The 22,401-nt window shown below is 49.4% G+C and overlaps 4 protein-coding genes across 4 annotated transcripts; 1 reads left to right on the forward strand and 3 right to left on the reverse strand.

Moving 5' to 3' along the window:
- Positions 1-531: 531 nt before the first annotated feature.
- On the reverse strand, positions 532-5,489 carry BKA55DRAFT_658150 (putative ABC-type multidrug transport system). Its single transcript, XM_046197508.1, has 12 exons — positions 5,107-5,489; positions 4,921-5,026; positions 4,772-4,856; positions 4,671-4,725; positions 4,282-4,617; positions 4,054-4,224; positions 3,888-3,982; positions 3,153-3,825; positions 1,407-3,061; positions 1,227-1,345; positions 736-1,172; positions 532-650 (listed from the first exon to the last, which is right to left on the reverse strand). The coding sequence occupies exons 1-12, from the start codon at positions 5,227-5,229 to the stop codon at positions 624-626; spliced, it is 3,882 nt and encodes a 1,293-aa protein (XP_046040687.1). The 5' UTR covers positions 5,230-5,489; the 3' UTR covers positions 532-623.
- Positions 5,490-6,147: 658 nt separating this feature from the next.
- Positions 6,148-7,829, reverse strand: BKA55DRAFT_682000 (ketoisovalerate reductase; the record flags this gene model as incomplete). Its single annotated transcript, XM_046198281.1, has 3 exons — positions 6,465-7,829; positions 6,329-6,428; positions 6,148-6,156 (listed from the first exon to the last, which is right to left on the reverse strand). The coding sequence occupies exons 1-3, from the start codon at positions 7,595-7,597 to the stop codon at positions 6,148-6,150; spliced, it is 1,242 nt and encodes a 413-aa protein (XP_046040688.1). The 5' UTR covers positions 7,598-7,829.
- Positions 7,830-10,757: 2,928 nt separating this feature from the next.
- On the forward strand, positions 10,758-20,254 carry BKA55DRAFT_698822 (cyclic peptide synthetase; the record flags this gene model as incomplete). The annotated part of the gene is made up of 2 exons (XM_046200557.1): positions 10,758-11,443; positions 11,491-20,254. The coding sequence occupies 2 exons, from the start codon at positions 10,758-10,760 to the stop codon at positions 20,252-20,254; spliced, it is 9,450 nt and encodes a 3,149-aa protein (XP_046040689.1).
- A 548-nt stretch (positions 20,255-20,802) lies between these two features.
- BKA55DRAFT_587604 (amino acid/polyamine transporter I) lies at positions 20,803-22,401 on the reverse strand. The gene is made up of 5 exons (XM_046194684.1): positions 22,153-22,401; positions 22,029-22,099; positions 21,853-21,966; positions 21,244-21,794; positions 20,803-21,198 (listed from the first exon to the last, which is right to left on the reverse strand). The coding sequence occupies exons 1-5, from the start codon at positions 22,288-22,290 to the stop codon at positions 20,999-21,001; spliced, it is 1,074 nt and encodes a 357-aa protein (XP_046040690.1). The 5' UTR covers positions 22,291-22,401; the 3' UTR covers positions 20,803-20,998.

Below are 22,401 nucleotides of genomic sequence, written 5' to 3' on the forward strand. Positions count from 1 at the left end.
CTATGAGCTAATGGACGCTCCACTGTCGTTGTCACCTTTCCCCAGTTCCTCAGGTTTTCTCCAGTGTCTGGCCATGCTATCCTTGTTTCAGCTATGTCATGTGGTTGACGAGACGCTAGAATCCTTGGCTGGAGCCATTTCAATAGTTTCGGCTACCGGTCATCTTCAGATATGATAAGCGCTTTGATCCTCGGAGAACGTTAGGCGACGGCCCCTCGCTCTTTGACAGGGGAATTGTTACTCGGCGAACAAGGGCGATCTGTGGTCAAGACCGCTTCGTCGGCAAACTTTTGGATGGATGCAAACGCCAATCTCTTGCTCCGCATGTGCGGAATAATTTGGAACTTCAAAGATTCTCAACCGCCATCGCATGTGTGACTGGAGGTGGCACTGAGGGAAGATGGTTGACTGAGAGCTTACAAAGGAACCAGCCTCGGACGATTGAGGGCGTGAGAAACGTGGGAGAACCTCTAAAGACAAACATATGACAGTGGCAGGGCGTTTGGATACAGGTGTAGAAGTGAAGAGACGGTCAATTTGAGTTAAGATAAATAATACATAATAAAAGCTAGGTATAGATACCTCGATCCATCAGATGCCCAACCCACGAGAAATCAAGACGTCTATTTATCGAGAGCTTGGCTTCGACACTATTTTCCAGAAGGTTAGCAGTGAACTGACTAAAACCCCAAGAGAGAGATAAATAGTGGCTAAAGAAAGGAGGAGAAATCTTACCATTTGCCAGTAAACACCACGCTTGGCAAGAAGATCGTGATGATTCCCCTTCTCGAGCAACTTGCCATCCCCAAGGACAAAGATGACATCGGCATTCTGTACTGTTGCAAGCCGGTGGGCAACAGCAAGCATTGTCCGCCCTTTGCCAGCGCGTTCAAATGCTGCCTGTACCAGCTTCTCACTCTCCGAGTCTAGCGAACTAGTAGCCTCGTCAAGCAACAAGATGTCAGGGTTACGCATAAGAGCCCGTGCAATAGCTACACGCTGTCTCTGCCCTCCTGACAGAGTCACTCCGCGCGAGCCAATGTGAGTGTTGTATCCTTCCGGAAGAGACGCGATGAAGTCGTGGATAGATGCTTCGCGGCATACTTGGTGGAGTCTCTCGTCTGTGATGGTGGACTCGTCGACCCCAAGAAGAATGTTTTCCCGAAGTGAACCTGTATAATTGTTGGTTAGCATGTAATTGAGCAGTGCTGTGCGTTTGCTCGTACCTTGGAACAAGCTAGACTCCTGCGCCACCAGTGAGAGGCGACTGCGGTATGCGTAGACGTTGTTGGCAGCAATATCTTGGCCATTACACAGGATGCGACCATGATCAAGATTGTAGAATCTGTTTAGCAACCATGTATTAGTATGTATTATCTATATGTGAGAGAGGTGGTTTTGCTTACCTTTCGAGAAGAGAAATGATGCTTGACTTTCCGCATCCCGATGCACCAACAAGGGCTGCAAACTGGCCCTTTTCCACAGTGAGACTAAGTCCCTTGAAGACTGGCACGTCTCGTGTAGGATACTTGAAGTGGATGTTATCCAGTTCAATCTTCATGCCGTCGCCATCAGACTTAAACAACTCGCCACTCACACAAGGGTCGTCTTTCACTTGACTGCTCCTCAGGCTCAGGATCCGGTTGGCCGCTGCACTGACTTGTGCAATGTTGGGGCCGAAGCTGAGTGCTCGTCCTGTGGTCTCGCCCGCGTTCAAGATAGATATAAAGCACACAAAGAAACTCTCGAGGTTGTACTCGCCCTTCAGCAGTAGGCGACCCCCATAGTAGAGTACCAGTGCCTGGCATCCGATAGTTGCACTATCTGAGAAGGCAAATAACAAGCTCACCCAGCGAGACTTTTTGTAAGCATCTATGACTTGGCTGCTGCTGAGATTGCGGAATCGATCGCAAATGACACCTTCGAGTGTAAGAGATGACACTGTTCGGAACGCCCCAATTGCTTCAGAGGCAAAATTGGAGCTGTCGGCGAAGACGGCATTGTTCATTTCTTCGAATCTGATTTCGTAACGCAGTCGCCAGTAGCCAGAACCAAGAAGAATAGGAATAGCGACGCAAAGACCCACAAGAGCTAGCTTCCAAGCAAAGGCAAAGGCAATAGCGATAGTCCCCGTCAGTGTCCATAAGGCAACATACACACTGGCCATGTTGGAACCCAGGAGCTCTTCAAGCTGTTGTGGATCGCCCGAGCTCCGTGCAGTCATGGTGCCTTGAGAGTGATCGTCGTCGTCGAAAAAAGAGATCTGTTGATACAGGATAGACAGAAAGTACTGCTTTTGGTACTTGGCACGAATGGTGCTAGCAGTGCGAGTAGATAGCAGAAACGTGGCACAGTAGCTGATACCTGACGAAATGGCCAGAACTGTCCACATAAGCGACCAAAACTCACTTTCGTCTCTGACTTTCCCAGAATCAGGGAGGTATCTAAACACGACAATGACCTTGGCGAATAGCCAAGCTTGGAAGGGGATGGCGGCGCCTGCGCAGGCAGAAAAGAACAGAGTCAGAGCCATAATCCACCAAATGGATTGAGTCTCGTAAAAGAATCGTCCAAAGCTAGAAAACAGATTCCTCTGCTTCTCACTTTTCTGTTCTTCTTTGTCTTGCATCGCGGAGTCTGCGTGGCTCTTTTCACGTACAGGAGATGGCAACTCTTCCTTGATTGGGACCCCAACGTCATCCGTGGTATCTCCCAGGGATAGAGCTTGAGCATTGACAAGGCTGTAGTAAAGACCGTTTGTGTCTTCGAGGAGACTCTCATGAGTGCCCGATTCGACAAGCCGTCCCTGTCTCAAAACAACGATTCTGTCTGCCTTCCTGATGGTGGAGAGGCGATGGGCGATTGTAATTGTCGTTCTGTTCTTGGAGGCCCTGTCTAGCGCTGCTTGCACTATTCGCTCACCTCGGACGTCGATTGCGCTGGTGGCTTCATCGAGGATGAGAATAGCAGGCTGGCGGATGATAGCGCGGGCAATGGCAATTCGCTGACGTTGGCCACCGGAGAATTTGGCACCACTTTCGCCGACGGCTGTATCGTAACCCTATAATGACCAGAGAGTATTAGCCTTCTGCCTTGGACGAAATCGTTGCTTGGAGCTGCAATCTCAATAAGGAGTGATTCGTCACACTTACATCTGGGAGTTCACTGATAAACTCGTCGGCAAAGGCTTCTTTGCAAGCTTCTCGGACCATCCTTCGCTTTATTTCCTCTGGTTCATTCTCCCACCGGGTCCCGACGAGACCATGGGCGACATTCTTATAGATAGTGTCATTGAAGAGAAACGGTTCCTGCTGAACAAGGCCGACTCGTGATCGCCACCACTGGAGGTTGATGTCGTCCAGACTGTGGCCGCAAGTAGAAACAGTGCCATGGAGTTGAACAGGTGAACCAGACTCCTCTTCCGTGTCGGCGTTCTCTTGGGTCCGTTCGGGCTTTTTCTCGACGATTTGAGGGATACCGGGTTGGCCCTTCAGACTGTACCACCGTTCAATAAGGCCGACAATCGTGCTCTTGCCAGAGCCAGAAGGTCCTACAATGGCAGTGACCTTACCACGTTCAAGTCGTAGGTTGAGATTATCCAGAATCTTGACATGTGGCCGGCTGGGATAAGCGAAAGTGACGTCTTCCAAGACGATGTCCTCGGAGGCAGATACGATTGGATCTGTCAGGTGCCCAGGGTCAGGCCGGGGTGCATCGATGACGGTGAAGAATTCGCCCGCGGCAACTGTGGCCTTGCTAATCGCAAGAACTGGTGTGGACATTCGCTCCATCGAAGTCACTATCATCATGACGGAAAACAAAACACTAATAACGGTCAGCATTGCACAGGTCTTCTTTCAATTGTAGAGAGTGAGGGAGGGACTTACACAATAATGGCTCCAAGCTCGTTGATCTCGTTTTCGAGCAAAAGCCTGGTTCCGTACCAAAATGCCAGCGCAAAAGCGGCATAGCTGCTAAAGAACTAGATTCAAGGGATGTAGTTAGCGAGTGATGTTGATTGCGAAAGAAAACGAAAAGCTCAGTCTGACATACCACCAAGCCGAATTGAATACCAATAAACGGGCTCACGAATCGTGCATGTTTCTTGGCCTCTTCAACAAATTGACCATACTTGTTGCCAATTCGAGATTCAGCACCATAGGCTACTACCATCCGAATGCTACTCAAAGCCTCGCTTGCAACAGAAGCCGCCTTGGATTCGGACTACAGTTCCCAAGTCAGTGGTCATTCAAACAACAAGGCCGGGATAGAGCATCGTACCTCGCCTTGACGCGTCTGACCCTTGGTAATGAAAGGGAGCAGCACGCGGACGCTGAGTAGAATAAAGACGACTGCAGTGAATGTGACGAGAGAAAGCTGCCAGCTGAAGATGAAAGCAATGATGATAGATGAAATCATTGTCGCGGTGAACTCAACAAAAACACCCAACTTCTCGGATATTCCCAGCTGCAGGGTGTTACTCGCAGATGTAATGACTGTCGTTGCGTATCCAGGAGGCATCGAGTCTAGTACGTGGACGCTTTGGGAAAATAGAGCTGTGAGAAAATCTTGTCGGATGGCGGAAGAGATTCTGATACCGATCATACGAAATGCGAACTAAGACTGAGTAAGCAGGCGGAGACAGCGAACAGAAGAAAAGAAAGAATTACCTTGTTGATGTAACTGAGAACGAGGCGACCGAGAAATAGACCGAGTAGGTATAAGCTGTCGCGGTTAGATATTAGAAAGACAGAACGCATAAAATACATACGAAAGTTCATTCAACGTCGACTTAAACTCGCTTTCAGGAAGTGTTCCGGTACCAGCATAGTCAGAGAACCTGCTAGCAAATTGCCCTAAAATGCGATAAATCGTCAGCAAACAGCTCCAAAGATCAATTCTTTTATTTTTTCCACTTACCAAAGACAATATTGAGCAAAGGGAGAGTTACGCCAGCGCCGATCGAGGCAGCTGTTCCAGCAGCGTAGGCCACAAAGTCCCATTTTGTGGCATACTTGAATACTCGCTATAAGAAGAAAACAAGAAGATACCCAAGTTAGCTGCATCTCGTTGCGGCGTTAGCGATGGATATGGTCATTTTCATACCAAATAGTCTTGAAATTTAGCCTCTCGCTCAGAAGTAGACTTGGCGTTGGTGTCAGGAGACGGCTTTTCGTCCTGCCCTGGTGGCATTGAACTGCTCTTATTTTCAGCCTTGCGTGGTCCCATAATGACTGAGTGAGAGAGCAAGCGGTTACAGGAAATGTACACAGAATCAAATGCATCAAAGGAAAGAGATTGTACATATGCTTTTGTTTTGTTGGTGAGTCTCTCGCAAGCTTCGGGAATAAACAGCAAAGCGTGTGCGGCTTAGACTTGGGGGCCGGGGAGCTTGCTAGCCCGTCGTCGGAGTTTAGGCAGAGCCCGAGGATCCGCTGTCTTGAAAGGGGCACAAACATCAAACGATCTGCGTCACCAGGTTAGCGCAGTGGTGGGTGGCCAAGAATCAGTGTCTATCCGTAAAGCTGGGGGCGTTAATGTGCAGTTAAGCTTCTTTTCAGCCCTGTCGCTAGCCCGATTTGGGTTCTTGGCTGTCGATCCGTAGACACGACCCTGTTTGGATTAACCTGCAGCTCGTACCCGCCTCTGGTAACCAATCGGATTTCCCATTTCGTTTCCCATCCCTTCAGCACCAGCTCCACTACCGCCTTTCATCCGCCAATTTCATCACGCGAAAGTGGTGTGATGCTTTTACGAGATACGAGGGGAGGCCCCTTGCATCACTGGTCTACTTATGGTGGGGTGAGGGCAAGCAAACAATCCAACAACCAACAACAGACATACTCATAATTAGGTAAACCCTTCCGTTCCGAGGCCGGCCGAGACAAGCAGAGGCATGCAGCTAGCCCTTTACTTTCCGTCATTGGCAGCCCGTACTGAGCCGTAACGCGTCATCCCTATTCCTATTGTCAGCTTCCAAAGAAAGAATCATGCCATGTGTTCTTGATTGGGTTACAAAGTGCTGCAGATACAGCTGAGCTTTGGGTGCATGAAAATCATTCGCGGCCAGTCGGGTAAGTACCAATCAAGAGTATGATCTAATATAAGCACTTTTTAAGGGTTCGGGCGCACGAAACGAGAAATCAATTAAATTATCTACTAAGGAGTCAGGTAGCTAGCGCTAAATACAGAGTATTAATCGCAATTTTTTCATGTCTTATTCTCCAAATCAACATGCGCTTAACTATAATAGCTTCCTCGCCAACTCCTCCTTATCCAAGATTTGACCTTGTTCAATCAACTTAATTAAACCTTGATGTATACTTACATCCAGACCCGTACCCAAAAAATCTGCCATATCGACAACCCAACCATTGAAGTCTCGTATCTCTGTTTGCTTGCCCGCCTCCGCATCCTGAAGCATGGAGCTACGATGTTCAGTTATTTTGCGACCAAATGCATACAGTTTCGATTTCAGAACAGGCTGTGAGAACCTTTCAGTGAGCTTCATTCTGATCTTGGCAACGCTTTGGTGGAAGTCTTCGCAGCCTGTCTCATCCTGATGCGTCTGCTCGGCGTAAGAAGAAACAATGTCAAGGCTTGCATCGTGATTTATAAGACCCTGGATCACGGCGCTAATTTCCCATAAGAGCTTGTCGAGTACGCGAGTCAAAGGGTCTTGCGAATCAGGGCTTGTAAATAATTCCCCCGATTTGCAGCGTAACAGGGCTGTGAGTGGATTGACTGTGGCATTCTTGACCAGCTTTTCCAGCTGCATTAGCCACAGTTCGCCTGAAGAAACTTGTTTTGTCTCCAAAAAGGGTGTGCTGGCGATGTATTTGTTGAAAAAGTCGTCCGAGGGCCGTTTGTCCGAAGCCGAGAAGACAGGCCCAATAGAAGCGTCGCCAGAAACTGACTGAATGCTCATGAAAGGGCCTGCCGATGATACGCCATGATTCACGACGCATGCTGAAAAGGTAGGGGCGTCCTCAGTTCCATATCGACTGGCTACGTATAAAGGACCATGCGGAGGCCACAGCTTGCAAATTCCGTTCTGTGCAAAGACCACCGAGGTGGATCTTCCCAAGTATCGACGAAGCCGATCTGCTTCGGTCAACGCAGCCGCTGCCTTTGTGGCGATGAAGACGTTGCGTAGCTTCTCCCCATCTGCCACTTCCCTTACAGGACCATACTGAGGTCTAGTCTCTGTCCACCATTCGATGTTGAACCGCTTGCTCTTAAGCACTTTGCCGTGGTCTGGGTCTACAAGACCTATGCCCTCACTTGCTACCCATTGTGATAGAAGTTCTTTTCTGGGCACCACGAGAGTGATGGGGAGCGGGTTGGGTCGCCGGACCAGGTGACTCGCGAAGAGTCTACCTATGTTACCAGGACCCACGATGAAAATGCGCTTGTCAGAGTCATTTGAGGCAGCATGGACACGATCTTCGTGATGATGACCATTGCTAATAGTTTCTCTGAGTTTTGATGTAGTTGTTGGGCGGATATTGGCAGGAGACCAAGCAAATAACTTTGGGGATAATCTTGCATCAGCTAAGAGGGCCGGCAACCAGCTTGAATGGACTTGGGAGGCCATAGTCTCGTGAATCCCGATCAAGATTCAGAGATAGTTATGAGAAAAGGGAAGCTGCAAAGAGGTGTTGAGTTTTGGGTTGGTGGGTATCGGAGGTCATAGAATATAGGAGGAGCAGAGCAGTGGAATTAAGAGTGAGAAGGAAGCGCTAGATGTGAGAAAGGTGCTGATATGTGATATATTATCATGTCATAAACTCGACCAAATTCGACGATGAAGTGCCGTGAAGAATCTGGCAATGGACGGCAGAGAGGTGGACCTGTTTCACTATGATGATGCCAGTGACGCTCTCAGCAGATGAACACGAGATTGATCGATTGGTCATAACAATGTAAGCTATATATATACACAATCCCAGTGCAGACAGAATGATCTCAATTGTAACCAGAAAAGTCCTACTCGAGCTGTAGGTTCTTTTCCTTGTCCCGTTGCTAAGTGTTTTCCTCCTTCCAATCCTCTCTATTCCTCTTAGGTCACTTTTTGGGCTTGTCAATCTTCATTGAGGGAATGTCTTACGACAACTCTACCCATGGGGGGCTGTAAGCTGCTTGCCTCTGGCGGCCGTTCGGCACAACTTGATATCCTACCCATGTAAACCTCTAGGGTCAACAGCTGCAACAAGACTATTTAGGAGTAAAGGATCTACAAGGCCCTGATGTTGACAGTGCTGTTGTCTTAGGCGTAGGCAAAGCTGCCTCATTGGCTAGGCCTTTTGCGTGGTCTTCCTCTTGGTCTGAGCGGCAGCCCAATCCGTCGACTATTGCTGCGGAAGGTCTTAGAGGGAGGTCTCGAGAGGTACGTACTGGTACGTCAGTTGGCGATGGCCTCAATCAAAAAGGAAGGACCCTATGGGTCCAGAGGCGTTTAGATAAGACTAGTGACCGAATATTATTCCGAAGATCTTGGTGCATGCGTCATAGAGATACAAGGGACTCCTATTCGCCCCCGTTTATATACCTGAACTTTATGAGCAGTTTTACACGATTAAAGTTTTAGGTGGACAGCTGCCTCCTTGGCATTAAGGGCACAGCACGCAAATATTGCTGACCCACCAGGTACCGTTAACCTTTCCCTTCACCTAGCTGTAGGGATCAGAAAAGTATCTGTACAGGCATATAACCTTAGCTGCAGGGATTAGCTTCATCGTGATAAGGCAGATGGAAAGTATTTCTGAACATATCTTATTAATAAGATCGCCATTAGATCGGTCATAAAAGATCTCATGATTTGGTCGGAAAATCGGCAGAGATCCATTCGTGACCGGCGTGTAAGGCCCTCACTACCAAGGAGATAACATTTACCATGTTTATGACTATATGTTCCTACGATATCTATATCCTTTCCACCCGCTCCCGCAATAGTTATTACAGCTATTATTTTCTTAGTGCTTAGCTTGTTTAACTGCCGTGCCGGGTCTGTGCTACTTACCCTAGCTCTCAGCACTTTCTTAGTGCTTAGCTTGTTTAACTGCCGTGCCGGATCTGTGCTACTTACCCTAGCTCTCAGCACTTTCTTAGTGCTTAGCTTGTTTAACTGCCGTGCCGGATCTCTGTGCTACTTACCCTAGCTCTCAGCATATTCCTAGTGCTTACTCCATCCCCACTCTCCCGCGGGCGGGATGGAGATCCCGCCTATTCCCGAAATGAGTCTATGGCGGTGTGATGAACCCGCCCCCTTTTACCGTGTCTTATACAGTAGCGTAGCGGGTGAGGAACTTTTGCCACTTGTGATCTCCAAGATTCCGTGCCTTAACTCAGCCGTCCTGGCCACGTCAATCGACATTAGCAAATCGACATGCCATCGATGCAAGAGCCGTAAGGGTGGTGGATCTTCATGTTTGAGAGCCTAGCCTGATTGGAGGGTGCAGATTGACAGATTGACAGCCGCTTATCCTTTAGGAAGTCATGTAACCCTAAACCATGCTACACCCTAGAGCGTTTGATAATGGATTCGATTTGATACATACCTCTGCCAGCTACTTTCTCAGGTACCTGACACCTCCATCTTGTACAGGTGCAGCTCAGTATTTCTGAATTCAGTATAGCCGCCCTAGCTAAAGGAAGACAGGCATATTGAGATATGAGACGACAAAAGACCTGGTGTGTGTGGAGAGTTACTGCCTCACTAGTCCTACAGCTCTGAAGACACATAGGTCAGTAACTTCCAGTTTACTGTAGCTGCATGAGAGCAAGAGGCCATTGCCAGGACTTGTGCCAAGAGCGTCAGGTGTGATTGGATACAGGCGTTTCTGTCATATCCGCCGGTCCGCTCCGTCTCACTAATTACCGTAGGATACGCTCTTACATCACCTGAAGTAGATGAAAGTACGTATGAAGACATAGGGCTAAACGATGAGATAGACGCGGCATTTACTCACAAGGCTGCGCATGCATTGCATATAAAGCTCTTGCGGGATGGAATGTTGCTTGCCATAACAAGGAGGTAGTTATGATAAATCGAGCGACTTGATTGCGTGCGATATGCTCAAAAGGGAGCATCCATTACATAGAGGGTCCTGGTGAGACAGTAGAGACGGCTCGTTCGTTCCCGTGCATAGGTATAAAAGCCGCTGACGCAATAACGGGAAATATACTCAACCGAGAGTATAAGTTACATATAGGATTATAGTGAGACGGCACATCCTTTTAGTATAGAAACATGCAATGAAGAACCAGAGCTGAAAGCCCACATTCACGTAGTAGGTACTTGAAAGCCAAGTAGCATTGCATGTGGGATGCCTCACTTTGTACCTTTACAGAAAGGTAATGACAAGGAAAATGGTTGCGTGGAAAACTTTGCTCATAAGATTTCATCAAACAAGCAAGGTATTTTGTTGCGCCTCTTTCTGTGACCCGCTACAATACTGGGCTATCATGCGTCAGTAACACGATTCCTGGTGGGGGTACAAATCTTTCGCTCAGTACCCAACAGGTACGACTGACTGATAGACATAGGGCGTAAGATTGACAGATTCAAGGGACTGCATCCAAGTATTAGTGGCCGTATGGATGCGCTTTGTTGAGTTGCTGTAAACTATCTATAAAGAGGAAAGCAGTCATTGAGAACAGCTATTATACTTGTTTCAGCTACCAGTCACCCCTCTCACCAGTTCTATTCATCTCTACCAACTTTAACTACCAACACCTGCCTACATCTATTCAACATGGCATCCATGAATAACGCAACCGAGGGGCAACATGACCCAGCTACGCCACTATTTGACGCAGTTAGTCATCCCAACAGTCTTTCCAAGCAAGTAACTCGATTCTTTGGCTTAGGCCAAGATAGGATCGAGAATATCTTGCCTGGGACGCCATTTCAGCGAGACGTTATGGATTGCGCTGCCAGAGATGGACAGCGTGCTGTTGGCCATGTCGTCTTTGAGATCCCTCAAGATGTTGACACCGCACGCCTAGCCGCTGCTTGGAAAGAGACTGTGCATCAGACTCCAGCCTTGCGGACTTGTGCATATACGTCAAACACCGGAGATGTCTTTCAAGTCGTCTTGAGAGAGAGCTTTGTGTTCTCGTGGATGGACTGGACATCCCTCGGCCTGAAAGATGAGGTGGTGCAAGACGAAGCTGCTGCTGCCGTGGCTGGGCCGCGTTGCAATCGTTTCGTTCTTCTAGACAACCCTGATACAAATGAACGACTTCTCATCTGGACATTCAGCCATGCTCTGGTGGACACTGCCTTTCAAGAACGTGTCCTTGGGCGAGTTCTCAAAGCATACAAGGATGTACACGATGAACTCCCCCGCCAGCTTGAGACACCCGACTCCTCCCAAGCTACCCCGAGGAAGACCCAAACCCAAACCCAAACCCATCCAGGATTCTCAAGATCCCTCAAGTCGCGGACATGGAACGCGCGACTCAGTTTTGGCGGAAATACTTCAGCGGCCTGGATGCTTCTGCGTTCCCCCCCTTGTCACCTCCCTTGACTATACCCTCCCCCGATGCACAGGCAGAGCATCGCATCTCATACTCGTCCCCAATTCAGAGGAAGTGGTCTAGCACTACTCTATGTCGCGCAGCCCTCGCAATTCTTCTATCTCGCTACACACACTCTCCTGAGGCACTATTTGGTGTAGTGACCAAACAAGCTCCTATGTTGGATCAACATCAGCTTATGATGGATGGTCCGACACGTACGGTAGTGCCTATCCATGTGAGCTGTGCCTCTGATCAGTCTGTATCGGATGTCATGGGTGCAATCGATGCCCACGATCATGCCATGCGCCAGTTCGTACATGCCGGTCTCCGCAACATTAGCAGCACTGGAGATAATGCATCTGCCGCTTGTGGATTCCAAACCGTCCTGCTAGTCACTGATAGTGACACTAAGAGAGCTGCGACTTGGGAGATTCTTAAAAAGACAGAAGAATCAGAGAATTTTATTCCCTGCACAAACCGTGCGCTCCTACTCAGTTGTCAGCTGACCAGTGAAGGGGCACAATTTGTCGCAAGGTATGACCAAAGTGTTATCGACTCCCGTCACATGACTCGATTCCTCAGGCAGCTCGGATGTTTGATCGAGCAATTACAGAGCTCGACAGACAATGTGCCTTGTGTACGACAGGTCGACACGGTGACGCGTGAGGATAGAGCAGAGATCGAAAGCTGGAATTCAGAACCTATACAGGCACAAGACACACTGATTCACAGCGAGATGTTGAAGTGGGCTGCTGATTTCCCAAACAAAACTGCCGTCGTCTCGTGGGATGGAGAATGGACTTATGCCGAGTTGGACAATGTCTCCTCGCGACTGGCTCAACATATCAAGTCGATTGACTTTGGCAAAAAGCAGGCGATACTCCCACTCTACTTTGAGAAATCGAAATGGGTCGTCGCGTCAATGCTGGCTGTGCTCAAAGCTGGTCATTCATTCACACTCATCGACCCAAGCGACCCCCTGGCCAGGATGTCCCAGGTACTCGAACAAACCGCTGCAACAATCGCCCTCACTTCCAAGCTCCACTGCAGCACTGTGAAGGATATCGTTGGCCGATGCATTGTGGTCGATGATGAGCTTATTCAGTCGTTGATGCAGACCGGCGATGATGAACTGCCAACTTTCACAGCGAAGCCACGGGACTTGGCATATGTTATCTTCACTTCTGGAAGTACTGGCGATCCCAAGGGTATCATGATTGAGCACCAAGCATTCGCGTCTTGTGCCGCCAAGTTTGGCCCTGCTATGGGCATCAATACCAACACCCGCGCTCTACAATTTGGCTCCCATGCCTTTGGTGCGTGTCTGCTAGAAATCATGACGACTCTGATTCAAGGCGGATGTGTCTGTATCCCTTCGGATGATGACCGCATGAACAATGTTCCTGCCTTCATCAACCGGTGCAACGTCAACTGGGCCATGGTAACGCCGTCTTATATATCAACATTCCCACCAGACGCTATCCCTGGACTGCAGACCTTGATCCTGGTTGGAGAACAGATGTCAGCATCAGTCAACGAGACCTGGGCTCCTCGAGTTCAGCAGCTCTTGAACGGTTACGGCCAGAGTGAGAGTTCTTCTTTCTGCTTTGTTGCTAAGATCAATCCGCACTCCTCTGAGCCGAATAACATCGGCCGGGCAGTAGGGGCACATTCCTGGATCATTGATCCTGATGACGCCAACCGTCTTGTCCCCATCGGCGCCATTGGAGAGCTAGTTATAGAAAGTCCAGGTATTGCACGCGATTACATCGTTGCCCCACTGCCGGATAAGTCACCCTTCATTGCGACAGCCCCAACTTGGTATCCGTCAAAACATTTACCAGACGGAATCAAGCTCTACAGAACAGGAGACCTTGCACGTTATGCTTCTGATGGTAGCATTGTTTGCCTTGGCCGCGTGGATTCGCAGGTCAAAATTAGAGGGCAGCGTGTTGAGCTGGGCGCAGTGGAAACACGTCTGAGACAACAAATGCCTGACGACATGACCATCGTCGTCGAAGCTGTCAAGAAGCCAGATTCGTCCAGTAGCACACTCTTGACTGCCTTCTTGATAGGCTCGTCCAAGTCTGAGCAAGATGTTTACATCTTGGATCAAAAGGCTACCAGAGAAATCAACTCGAAGCTGGAGAAACTTCTTCCCCGACATTCCATTCCGTCTTTCTACATTTGCATGGATGATCTTCCCCACACTGCCACTGGCAAAGTTGATCGAAGAAAGCTTCGAATTATGGGTAGCAAGCTGGCCAGTGGACAGACTCAGACAACAGCTTCCCAGTGGAATCGAGATTCCAATTCATCGGCCACTGATACAGATTCCAAGCTAGAGGAGATTTGGATCCGAAGCTTGAACCTTGAACCGGACTCTGCTAACATTGGAGCAAGCTTCTTCGAGCTTGGCGGAGACTCTATTACCGCAATCAAAATGGTCAACATTGCGAGGTCAGCCGGCATGGAGCTAAAGGTTTCTGGTATCTATCAAAACCCCACGCTTGATGGCCTCAAGGCCCTCATAAACGGTAGCTCGATCAACGGCAGCTCGGAATCATACACCCCCATCCCAAAGTCAACTCATGACGGTCCTGTTGAACAGTCATATGCCCAGAGTCGACTATGGTTCCTGGACCAACTGGAAGAGGGTGCTTCGTGGTATCTGATACCCTACGCCGTCCGCATGCGAGGACCGGTGGACGTCGACGGGCTGACCCGCGCCCTGCTAGCCCTGGAACAGCGGCACGAGACACTGCGGACTACCTTCGAGAACCAGGATGGCGTAGGGGTGCAGATTGTTCATAAGAAACTAGCCAAAGGGTTACAAGTGATCGATCTGTCAGATGACCAACGCAACGACTACTCCGAGGCGCTATACCAGGTGGAGACCACTCCATTTGATATAGCATCTGAGGCTGGATGGAGGGCATCGCTGATACGCTTGGGCGAAGACGATCATGTCCTTTCTATCGTCATGCATCATATCATCTCTGATGGATGGTCTATTGACTTACTAGGACGGGAACTGAGTCAACTCTACGCTGCCACCCTGCAGGGTCAAGATCCTCTATCAGCAGTCAGCCCGCTCCCGATACAATACAGCGACTTTTCCATGTGGCAAAAGCAGGAGAGTCAAGCGGTTGAGCATGAAAAGCAACTCGAGTACTGGAAGAAACAACTCGCGGATTCTTCGCCCGCCAAGATCCCAACCGATTTCCCTCGTCCAGCTCTACTGTCGGGTGAAGCAGGCGTAGTGCCAGTCACTATCGATGGCGAGCTGTACCAGAAGCTACGACAGTTCTGCAACAAGCATAACTCGACTTCATTCTCCGTGCTTCTGGCCGCTTTCCGCGCTGCGCATTATCGTCTCACCGGAGTTGACGATGCCGTCATCGGCACACCCATCGCCAACCGCAATCGACGGGAGCTGGAGAACATGATCGGTTTCTTTGTCAACACTCAATGTATGCGAATCCCTGTTAATGATAGTGACACATTTGAGAGCCTGGTCCACCGGGTCAAGTCAATAACGACGGCCGCTTTTGAGCACGAAGATGTTCCCTTTGAGCGAGTTGTATCTGCACTGCAACCTGGGTCAAGAGATTTATCACGAACCCCGCTGGCGCAGCTCATGTTCGCTGTTCATTCGCAAAAGAGTCTCGGAAGGTTCGAGCTGCAAGGTATCGAGTCAGAACTGCTCTCGAGCAAGGCATATACCAGGTTTGACATCGAGTTCCATTTGTTGCAAGAGTCTGGCGGGCTTAAAGGCAGCTGTAACTTTGCTACAGACCTATTTAAGCCTGAAACCATTCAAAACGTGGTCAGCGTGTTTTTCCAGATTCTGCGTCATAGTCTCGATCAACCTCAAACCTTCATCTCGGTTCTCCCGCTTACCGATGGGGTACCGGAACTTCGAAGTATGGGCCTACTCAAGATCAACCAGGTCGAGTACCCACGAGATTCGAGCGTGGTTGATGTCTTCCGTACCCAGGCCGATGCTTGCCCCGACTCTGTTGCAGTCGTCGACTCCTCATCACGCCTGACATATGCAGAGCTGGACCATCAGTCTGAGCTGCTAGCGACATGGCTTCGCCGACGGAACATGGCGGCCGAAACACTGGTCGGGGTTCTAGCACCAAGGTCATGCGAGACAGTTGTTGCCTTTCTTGGTATCTTGAAAGCGAACCTGGCATATCTCCCCTTTGATGTGAGATCTCCTGCTGCCCGCATGAAGGATATCCTGTCAGGGGTACCCGGACACAAGATAGTACTGCTGGGCTCTGGAGTGACTGCCCCTGGGTTTCAGCTACCAGACCTGGAGCTAGTACGTTTCACAGACGCTGTGCAAGATCATGGCAAGAATGGTGTGAACGGCCATGCATATGCACACTCGTTGAACCCTTCCGCGACAAGCCTTGCATATGTGCTATTCACCTCCGGGTCAACTGGCAAGCCCAAGGGTGTCATGTGTGAGCACCGTGCCATTCTACGACTTGTCAAAGGTGACATTATCCCAAATTTCCCTTCTGAAGCGAGGATGGCTCATATGTTCAATGCTGCCTTTGACGGCGCTACTTATGAGATCTGGAACATGCTTCTGAACGGTGGAACAGTAGTCTGCATTGACTATATGACCACGTTGGACGGCAAAGCCCTTGAGGTTGTATTTGCCAAAGAACAAGTCAACGTCGCCATGATGGCACCTGCGTTGCTAAAACTATACTTAGCCGATGCTCGCGATGCCATGAAGAATCTCGACATCCTCATCGCCGCTGGAGACAGGTTTGACGGCCAGGATGCTGTCGAGGCGCTGGCGCTTGCCCGGGGTCGATGCTTCAACGCATATGGCCCAACTGAGAATGGAGTTTTCAGTACCATGTACAATGTTGCCGAAAATGAATCCTTCCACAACGGGCTTCCCCTTGGACGACCTCTCAACAACTCTGGAGCCTACGTCATGGATCCCAACCAGCAGCTGGTGGGTGTCGGCGTTATGGGAGAGCTTGTTGTCACTGGAGACGGTCTTGCTCGTGGTTATAGCGACCCAACTCTTGACAAGAACCGCTTTATTCACATCAACATGGACGGTGAGACTGTAAGGGCATACCGGACAGGCGACCGGGTGCGTGCCAGGCTAGGAGATGGCTTTATCGAGTTCTTTGGGCGTATGGATACCCAATTCAAGCTTCGAGGCAACCGTATCGAGGCGGGTGAGGTAGAGTCTGCCATCCTCAGCCATCAGTCGGTCCGTGACGCTGCTGTCGTTCTCCGACAGGACGAAGGGCAGCAGCCAGAGATGATCGGATTTGTGGTTGCAGACAACGACCACTCCGTCGAGCAAGAAGAGACAGGCAATCAAGTTGAGGGATGGCAAGACCATTTTGAGAGTGGCATGTATTCCGATATCAGCACCGCCATCGACCAATCGGCTATTGGAAACGACTTCAAGGGCTGGACATCCATGTACGACGGAAGCGAGATCGACAAGGCAGATATGCAGGAGTGGCTTGACGACACCATACACACACTCCATGACAGTCAAGTGCCTAGTCATGTACTGGAGATAGGAACTGGTAGCGGCATGATATTGTTCAACCTCGACGTCGGGCTACAAAGCTACGTAGGTCTTGAGCCTTCCAAGTCAGCGACCGAGTTTGTGAACAAGGCCATCGAGTCCATCCCATCACTTGCAGGAAAGGCCAAGGTTCACGTTGGTACAGCTACAGATATGAACAAACTGAGTGGACTTTGTCCAGACCTCGTCGTGTTCAACTCTGTAGTTCAGTACTTCCCTACACCCGACTACCTGATGGAAGTTGTGGATACTCTGGTTCGGATGCCTGGTGTCAAGCGCATTTTCTTTGGCGACATACGATCTCACGCCATCAACAGACATTTCCTTGCTGCCAGGGCGATTCATACGCTAGGTAACAATGCAAGCAAGAACAGTGTCCGGCAAAAGATCGCAGAGCTAGAAGAAGGCGAGGAGGAGCTGCTTGTTGAGCCAGCCTTCTTCACCACGCTCCAAGACCGGCTTCCAGACCTAATCAAGCACGTCGAGATTCTTCCAAAGAACATGAAAGCCACAAACGAGCTCAGCGCGTACCGCTATGCGGCTGTCATACACCTACATGATGAGTCAAGCGAATCGACACAACCTGTGTACTCGATCGGAAAGGATCACTGGATCGACTTTGAAGCTTCTCAGATGAACAGACATGCTCTTCTAGAACTCCTACAGCTCTCTAAAGACGCTACGACTGTGGCTGTCAGCAACATCCCCTATGACAAGACTGCCTTTGAGCGACATATTATTGAGTCACTCGACAATGACAGTAAAGATGAGACGCAGAGTGCACTGGATGGTGCAGCCTGGATCTCAGCAGTTCGCTCCGAAGCCGAAAGCCGCTCATCACTCTCTGTTCCTGAGCTTTTCCAGCTTGCAAAGGGAACTGGATTCCGTTTAGAAGTCAGTGCAGCACGACAGTGGTCACAGAGCGGTGCGCTGGATGCCGTCTTCCACCACTACTCGTCTTCTCAAACAGCTAGCCCTAGCCGTACCCTGATTCGATTCCCCAATGACAATCATCTTCCATTAGGGTCAACCCTTGCCAACAGACCGCTCCAGCGATTGCAGAGACGTCGTGCCGCGTTGAAGGTCCGTGAACGGCTACAGTCTTTGGTTCCATCGTACATGATTCCATCCAGCATAGTTGTGCTGGACAAGATGCCTCTCAATGCCAATGGAAAGGTCGACCGAAAGGAACTTGCACGCAAGGCCCGAATCTTACCAAAGGCCCAGGCGGCAGCACCCGTGCCAGCGTTCCCTATTAGCAACATCGAGATCATATTGTGTGAGGAGGCGACCGAGGTGTTTGGAATGAAAGTCGACATCACTGATCACTTTTTCAAACTTGGCGGACACTCCCTCCTGGCAACAAAGCTCATCTCGCGAATCGACCATAAACTCAAGGTTCGCGTCACTGTCAAGGACGTCTTCGATCACCCAGTCTTTGCCGATCTTGCAGCTATCGTCCGCCAAGGCTTAGCTTTACAGAACCCCATCGCCGATGGGCAGGACAAACAGGCATGGTCCTCACGAGTGGCCCCGCGTACCGAGACCGAAAGGATGTTATGTGAAGAGTTTGCCAAAGTCCTAGGCATCCAGGTTGGAATCACTGACAACTTCTTCGACCTCGGTGGGCATTCACTTATGGCTACCAAGCTCGCTGTGCGAATTGGTCATCGTCTGAACACCACCATCGTGGTTAAAGACATCTTTGATCACCCTGTTCTTTTCCAGCTCGCTGAAATGATGGATTTGGCTCAATCACAGCACAGCAAAGAGGCAAGCCATGACATACAGACAGCTGGTTATGCTGCATTTCAGCTCCTTGATCTGCAAGATCCACAGGACTTTGTTCAACGCGAAATTCGCCCGCAACTCGACTCTTGCTATGGAACAATTCAGGATGTCTATCCATCTACGCAGGTGCAGAAGGTGTTCCTCTTCGATCCGACAACTGGGTACCCGCGAAAGCTTGTGCCATTCTACATAGACTTCCCACACAATTCAGACTCTGATACCCTAGTCAGAGCTTGCGAGCTTTGGGTCCAAAAGCTCGATATCTTCAGGACAGTCTTCTTGGAAGTTTCAGGCGAGATCTACCAAGTAGTCTTGGAGCATCTCGATATGAACATCCAGGTGATTGAGACTGAACAGAACGTGAACACTGCGACAAGCGATTACTTGGATGAGCATGCACAAGACCCTGCATCTCTAGGACATCCGTTGATACGACTTGGCATTATGAAGACGGCATCATCGGTGCGAGTTATACTGAGGTTATCTCATGCTTTGTATGACGGCTTGAGTTTCGACTACATGGTACGCGGTCTTCACATTCTCTACAATGGCAGAGTCCTTCCGCCACCGACCCAATTCGCGCAATACATGCAATACACTGCCCATAACCGCAAGGAGAGCTACGAGTTCTGGCGTGATGTGATTCAGAACTCGCCCATGACAGTTCTGAGTGATCCCAGCATCCGCAGTGGTCAGCAAGAAATCCCAGATTACAAGGCTGTGCATTTGTCACAGGTCGTTAGCGTTCCCCTCCAGGCTATTCGGAGCAGCATCGCCACACAGGCGACAGTCTTGAATGTTGCTTCTGCTCTAGTGCTTTCGAAGGAATCAGGTTCAGATGAGGTCGTCTTTGGTCGAATTGTCTCTGGACGGCAAGGCTTACTGGCTATTTGGCAAGATATCATCGGACCTTGCACAAACTCAGTACCAGTACGTACTCGCATAGATGCAGAAGCAAATCAGCAACAATTGCTTCGCGACATGCAAGACCAATATCTCCGGAGTTTACCTTACGAGACACTTGGGTTCGAGGACATCAAGCGCAACTGCACCGACTGGCCAAAGGAAACGACGAATTACTCCATTTGCGTCACATATCACAATTTCGAGTATCACCCAGAGAGTGAAGTAGGACAGCAGCGGGTTGAGATGGGAATCTTGGCAAAGCATGTTGAGCTTCGCAAGGATGAGCCGCTTTACGACTTGGCCATAGCCGGAGAGGTTGAGCCTGATGGTGTTAGCCTCAATATTACCGTCGTGGCGAAGGCGCGGCTATTCCAAGAAGAGAAAGTTAGGCAGGTTCTGGAAGATGTCTGCAGGACATTCCAGACTTTGAACTCGTCCTTGTCATAGGACGGTAGCAAGCACGGAGAGGAAGGATATCTGGCCTAGGTTAGAAGTTTATGTCTGTAGTTGGTAGTGATTAACAAGAGGAATGGATATCTTATAGAACTTTAATTCTAATATGTGTTTTCAAACTAAATTTATATTGTGATAAATACTGTATTGGTATGCTCTAAGATCCCATTGCCCCTCTTACGTACTTATTAACATTAATATACAAGACTCATCCTGCGATCTCCTTATACATAGCCTTGACCGCTTTATCCTCAACCCCCCCAATCACTGTTGCAGTATCATATTTTCAATGCAATATATCTGCAGGTAAACGCTTCTGGCGGCTGGTGCTACGGTTCTAAGCAATCAATGGGGGGCATCAGCGAGAGTGGCTGGCGGAAAGCTGTATGTCTCGGTGCATCCGGCTTCAGCCAAGGATATCATTGGAGCTGACCACTGACCTGCCTTTTTCTTTAATGTGAAATGCCTAAAGTGTGATAAGAGCAGGGGCTGTTTCGTATTTGTAACAGCCATCAGTTTTTCTGAGATATCACATAAGATTACTCAATTAATTTATTTCTTCTGGCGCTTCTCAGACAGTATAGTTGATTAAGTATACGTAGCCCACTTGTAAAACCTCAAACCTTGATCACTTCTGGGAGCAAACTCCACAAGTGATCCTTCGTGCCATTGTCCTCAAATTGAACAATATTGGCGCTATTGGCAGTTGACATGCCATCAACCCCAGCCACCTTCTGACTATGTTTGTTCTTGATCAAGAACAAGCCACGCGAAGAGCTGACGCGACGATGTGGACACCATGGTGAGATTGGAGAAGGCAATCATAACAATAAGGATGGATGCCATGGCAGTAGCACTGCTTACTGACTGCATCGAGTTGTAGAAAACCTGCATAAACGGCTGGCCTGTTGGAGACGTGATGACCTCTTCAAGGTTACCTATGCAGAAGCAGTATGTGATAACCATGATCTATCCGAAAGCACCATTGAAGAGAGTCGTCATGATCATCGAACGCGGCAAAGTACGACTCGCATCGTGCAGCTCCTCGGACATATGGACAGCAGCATCTGCACCCAGCAGTGGCAAAACGCCTGCAAGAATGCCCACGAGCGTCGAACCTCCTATACTATTCCAACCTCCGCCATCGCTGAACTGGGTAAAGACAGCTTTGGCATCAGCCCTTGGCGAAAGAACCCAGAGGGTAACAAGGATGCCAAAAAAGGCGAAGACGTGAATGACCAGGATAATAGCTTCGATCAATGGCAACTTCCTGGCTAGGTGGATGTTAAAGAGTACCGAGAACGCAGCTATAGCTATGGTGAGTAGCGTGCCGTGCCATGGCTTGGGGACGTAATCTGGGTTATTTAGAACGATGAGGCCCTGAATCTGGGTGCCAGTGATGAAGGCAGAGGATGCACATGATGTTTGCCAGCCGAGTACGCACATCCATCCCATGAGATAGCTGATGAGCTTCTGGTACTGTGATGGCGCGAATTCGGAAACCCAATGGTATTGTCCTCCCGTCGTGGGTGCCCTGTACAAGGTTTGCGTCAACAATCTGACCACATGTTGTGTATGGGGAGGATACTCACATTGAAGCCATCTCGGCCATGGAAGTGTTGACGAATAAAAATCCCATCCAGCACACAAAGAACATCCAGATCGTACCAGCAGTGCCGCCGTTGACGAGTCCGATAGTCGAGACACTTCAATTGACAGGATTAGTTAGCCAACAGGCGACTAGAATACTTTTATCTGCATTCTTTACCTCAAAGAGAATTCCCAAGATGCCATTAGAATCATAGAGAAGCCGAAGATGGACAAGAAGCGAAAATTTCTCTGTGTGATGTCGCGTGAGCCCAGGACAAAAGGGTACAGGTATTGGTACAAACCGTCATTTCTTGGGTTTTGCCCATACGATACATGTCGGCGCGATCGGCCGCAGTTCCTTTTTTCTCGTCGACATTGTCATTAATGCCGATGGGAGCATCGTGGACGTCGAGGGGTCTCTTGTCGTCGTCAATTGACATGTTGGCAGTATTTCTTGACTTCTTTGACGGCATAGCCAGATAGAAGAAAAGTAAAGGGTAAGAAAGAAAGTAGAGAGGGAGACAAATAAGGCTCGGTAAGAGGAATGCAGG

This window comes from Fusarium redolens, assembly GCF_020744475.1.
Source record: "Fusarium redolens strain MPI-CAGE-AT-0023 chromosome Unknown BKA55scaffold_47, whole genome shotgun sequence".
Taxonomy (NCBI): Eukaryota; Fungi; Ascomycota; class Sordariomycetes; order Hypocreales; family Nectriaceae; genus Fusarium; species Fusarium redolens.

Coding starts and splice junctions, on each gene's coding strand:
- BKA55DRAFT_587604 (XM_046194684.1), bottom strand. CDS start 22,290: ATGTCAATTGACGACGACAAGAGACCCCTCGACGTCCACGATGCTCCC. Junction 21,967..22,028: donor TCTTGGGAATTCTCTTTGAG/GTAAAGAATGCA, acceptor TGTCAATTGAAG/TGTCTCGACTATCGGACTCG. Junction 21,795..21,852: donor ATGGCCGAGATGGCTTCAAT/GTGAGTATCCTC, acceptor AACCTTGTACAG/GGCACCCACGACGGGAGGAC.
- BKA55DRAFT_658150 (XM_046197508.1), bottom strand. CDS start 5,229: ATGGGACCACGCAAGGCTGAAAATAAGAGCAGTTCAATGCCACCAGGG. Junction 4,726..4,771: donor TCGACGTTGAATGAACTTTC/GTATGTATTTTA, acceptor TAACCGCGACAG/CTTATACCTACTCGGTCTAT. Junction 4,225..4,281: donor GTCAGACGCGTCAAGGCGAG/GTACGATGCTCT, acceptor TGGGAACTGTAG/TCCGAATCCAAGGCGGCTTC.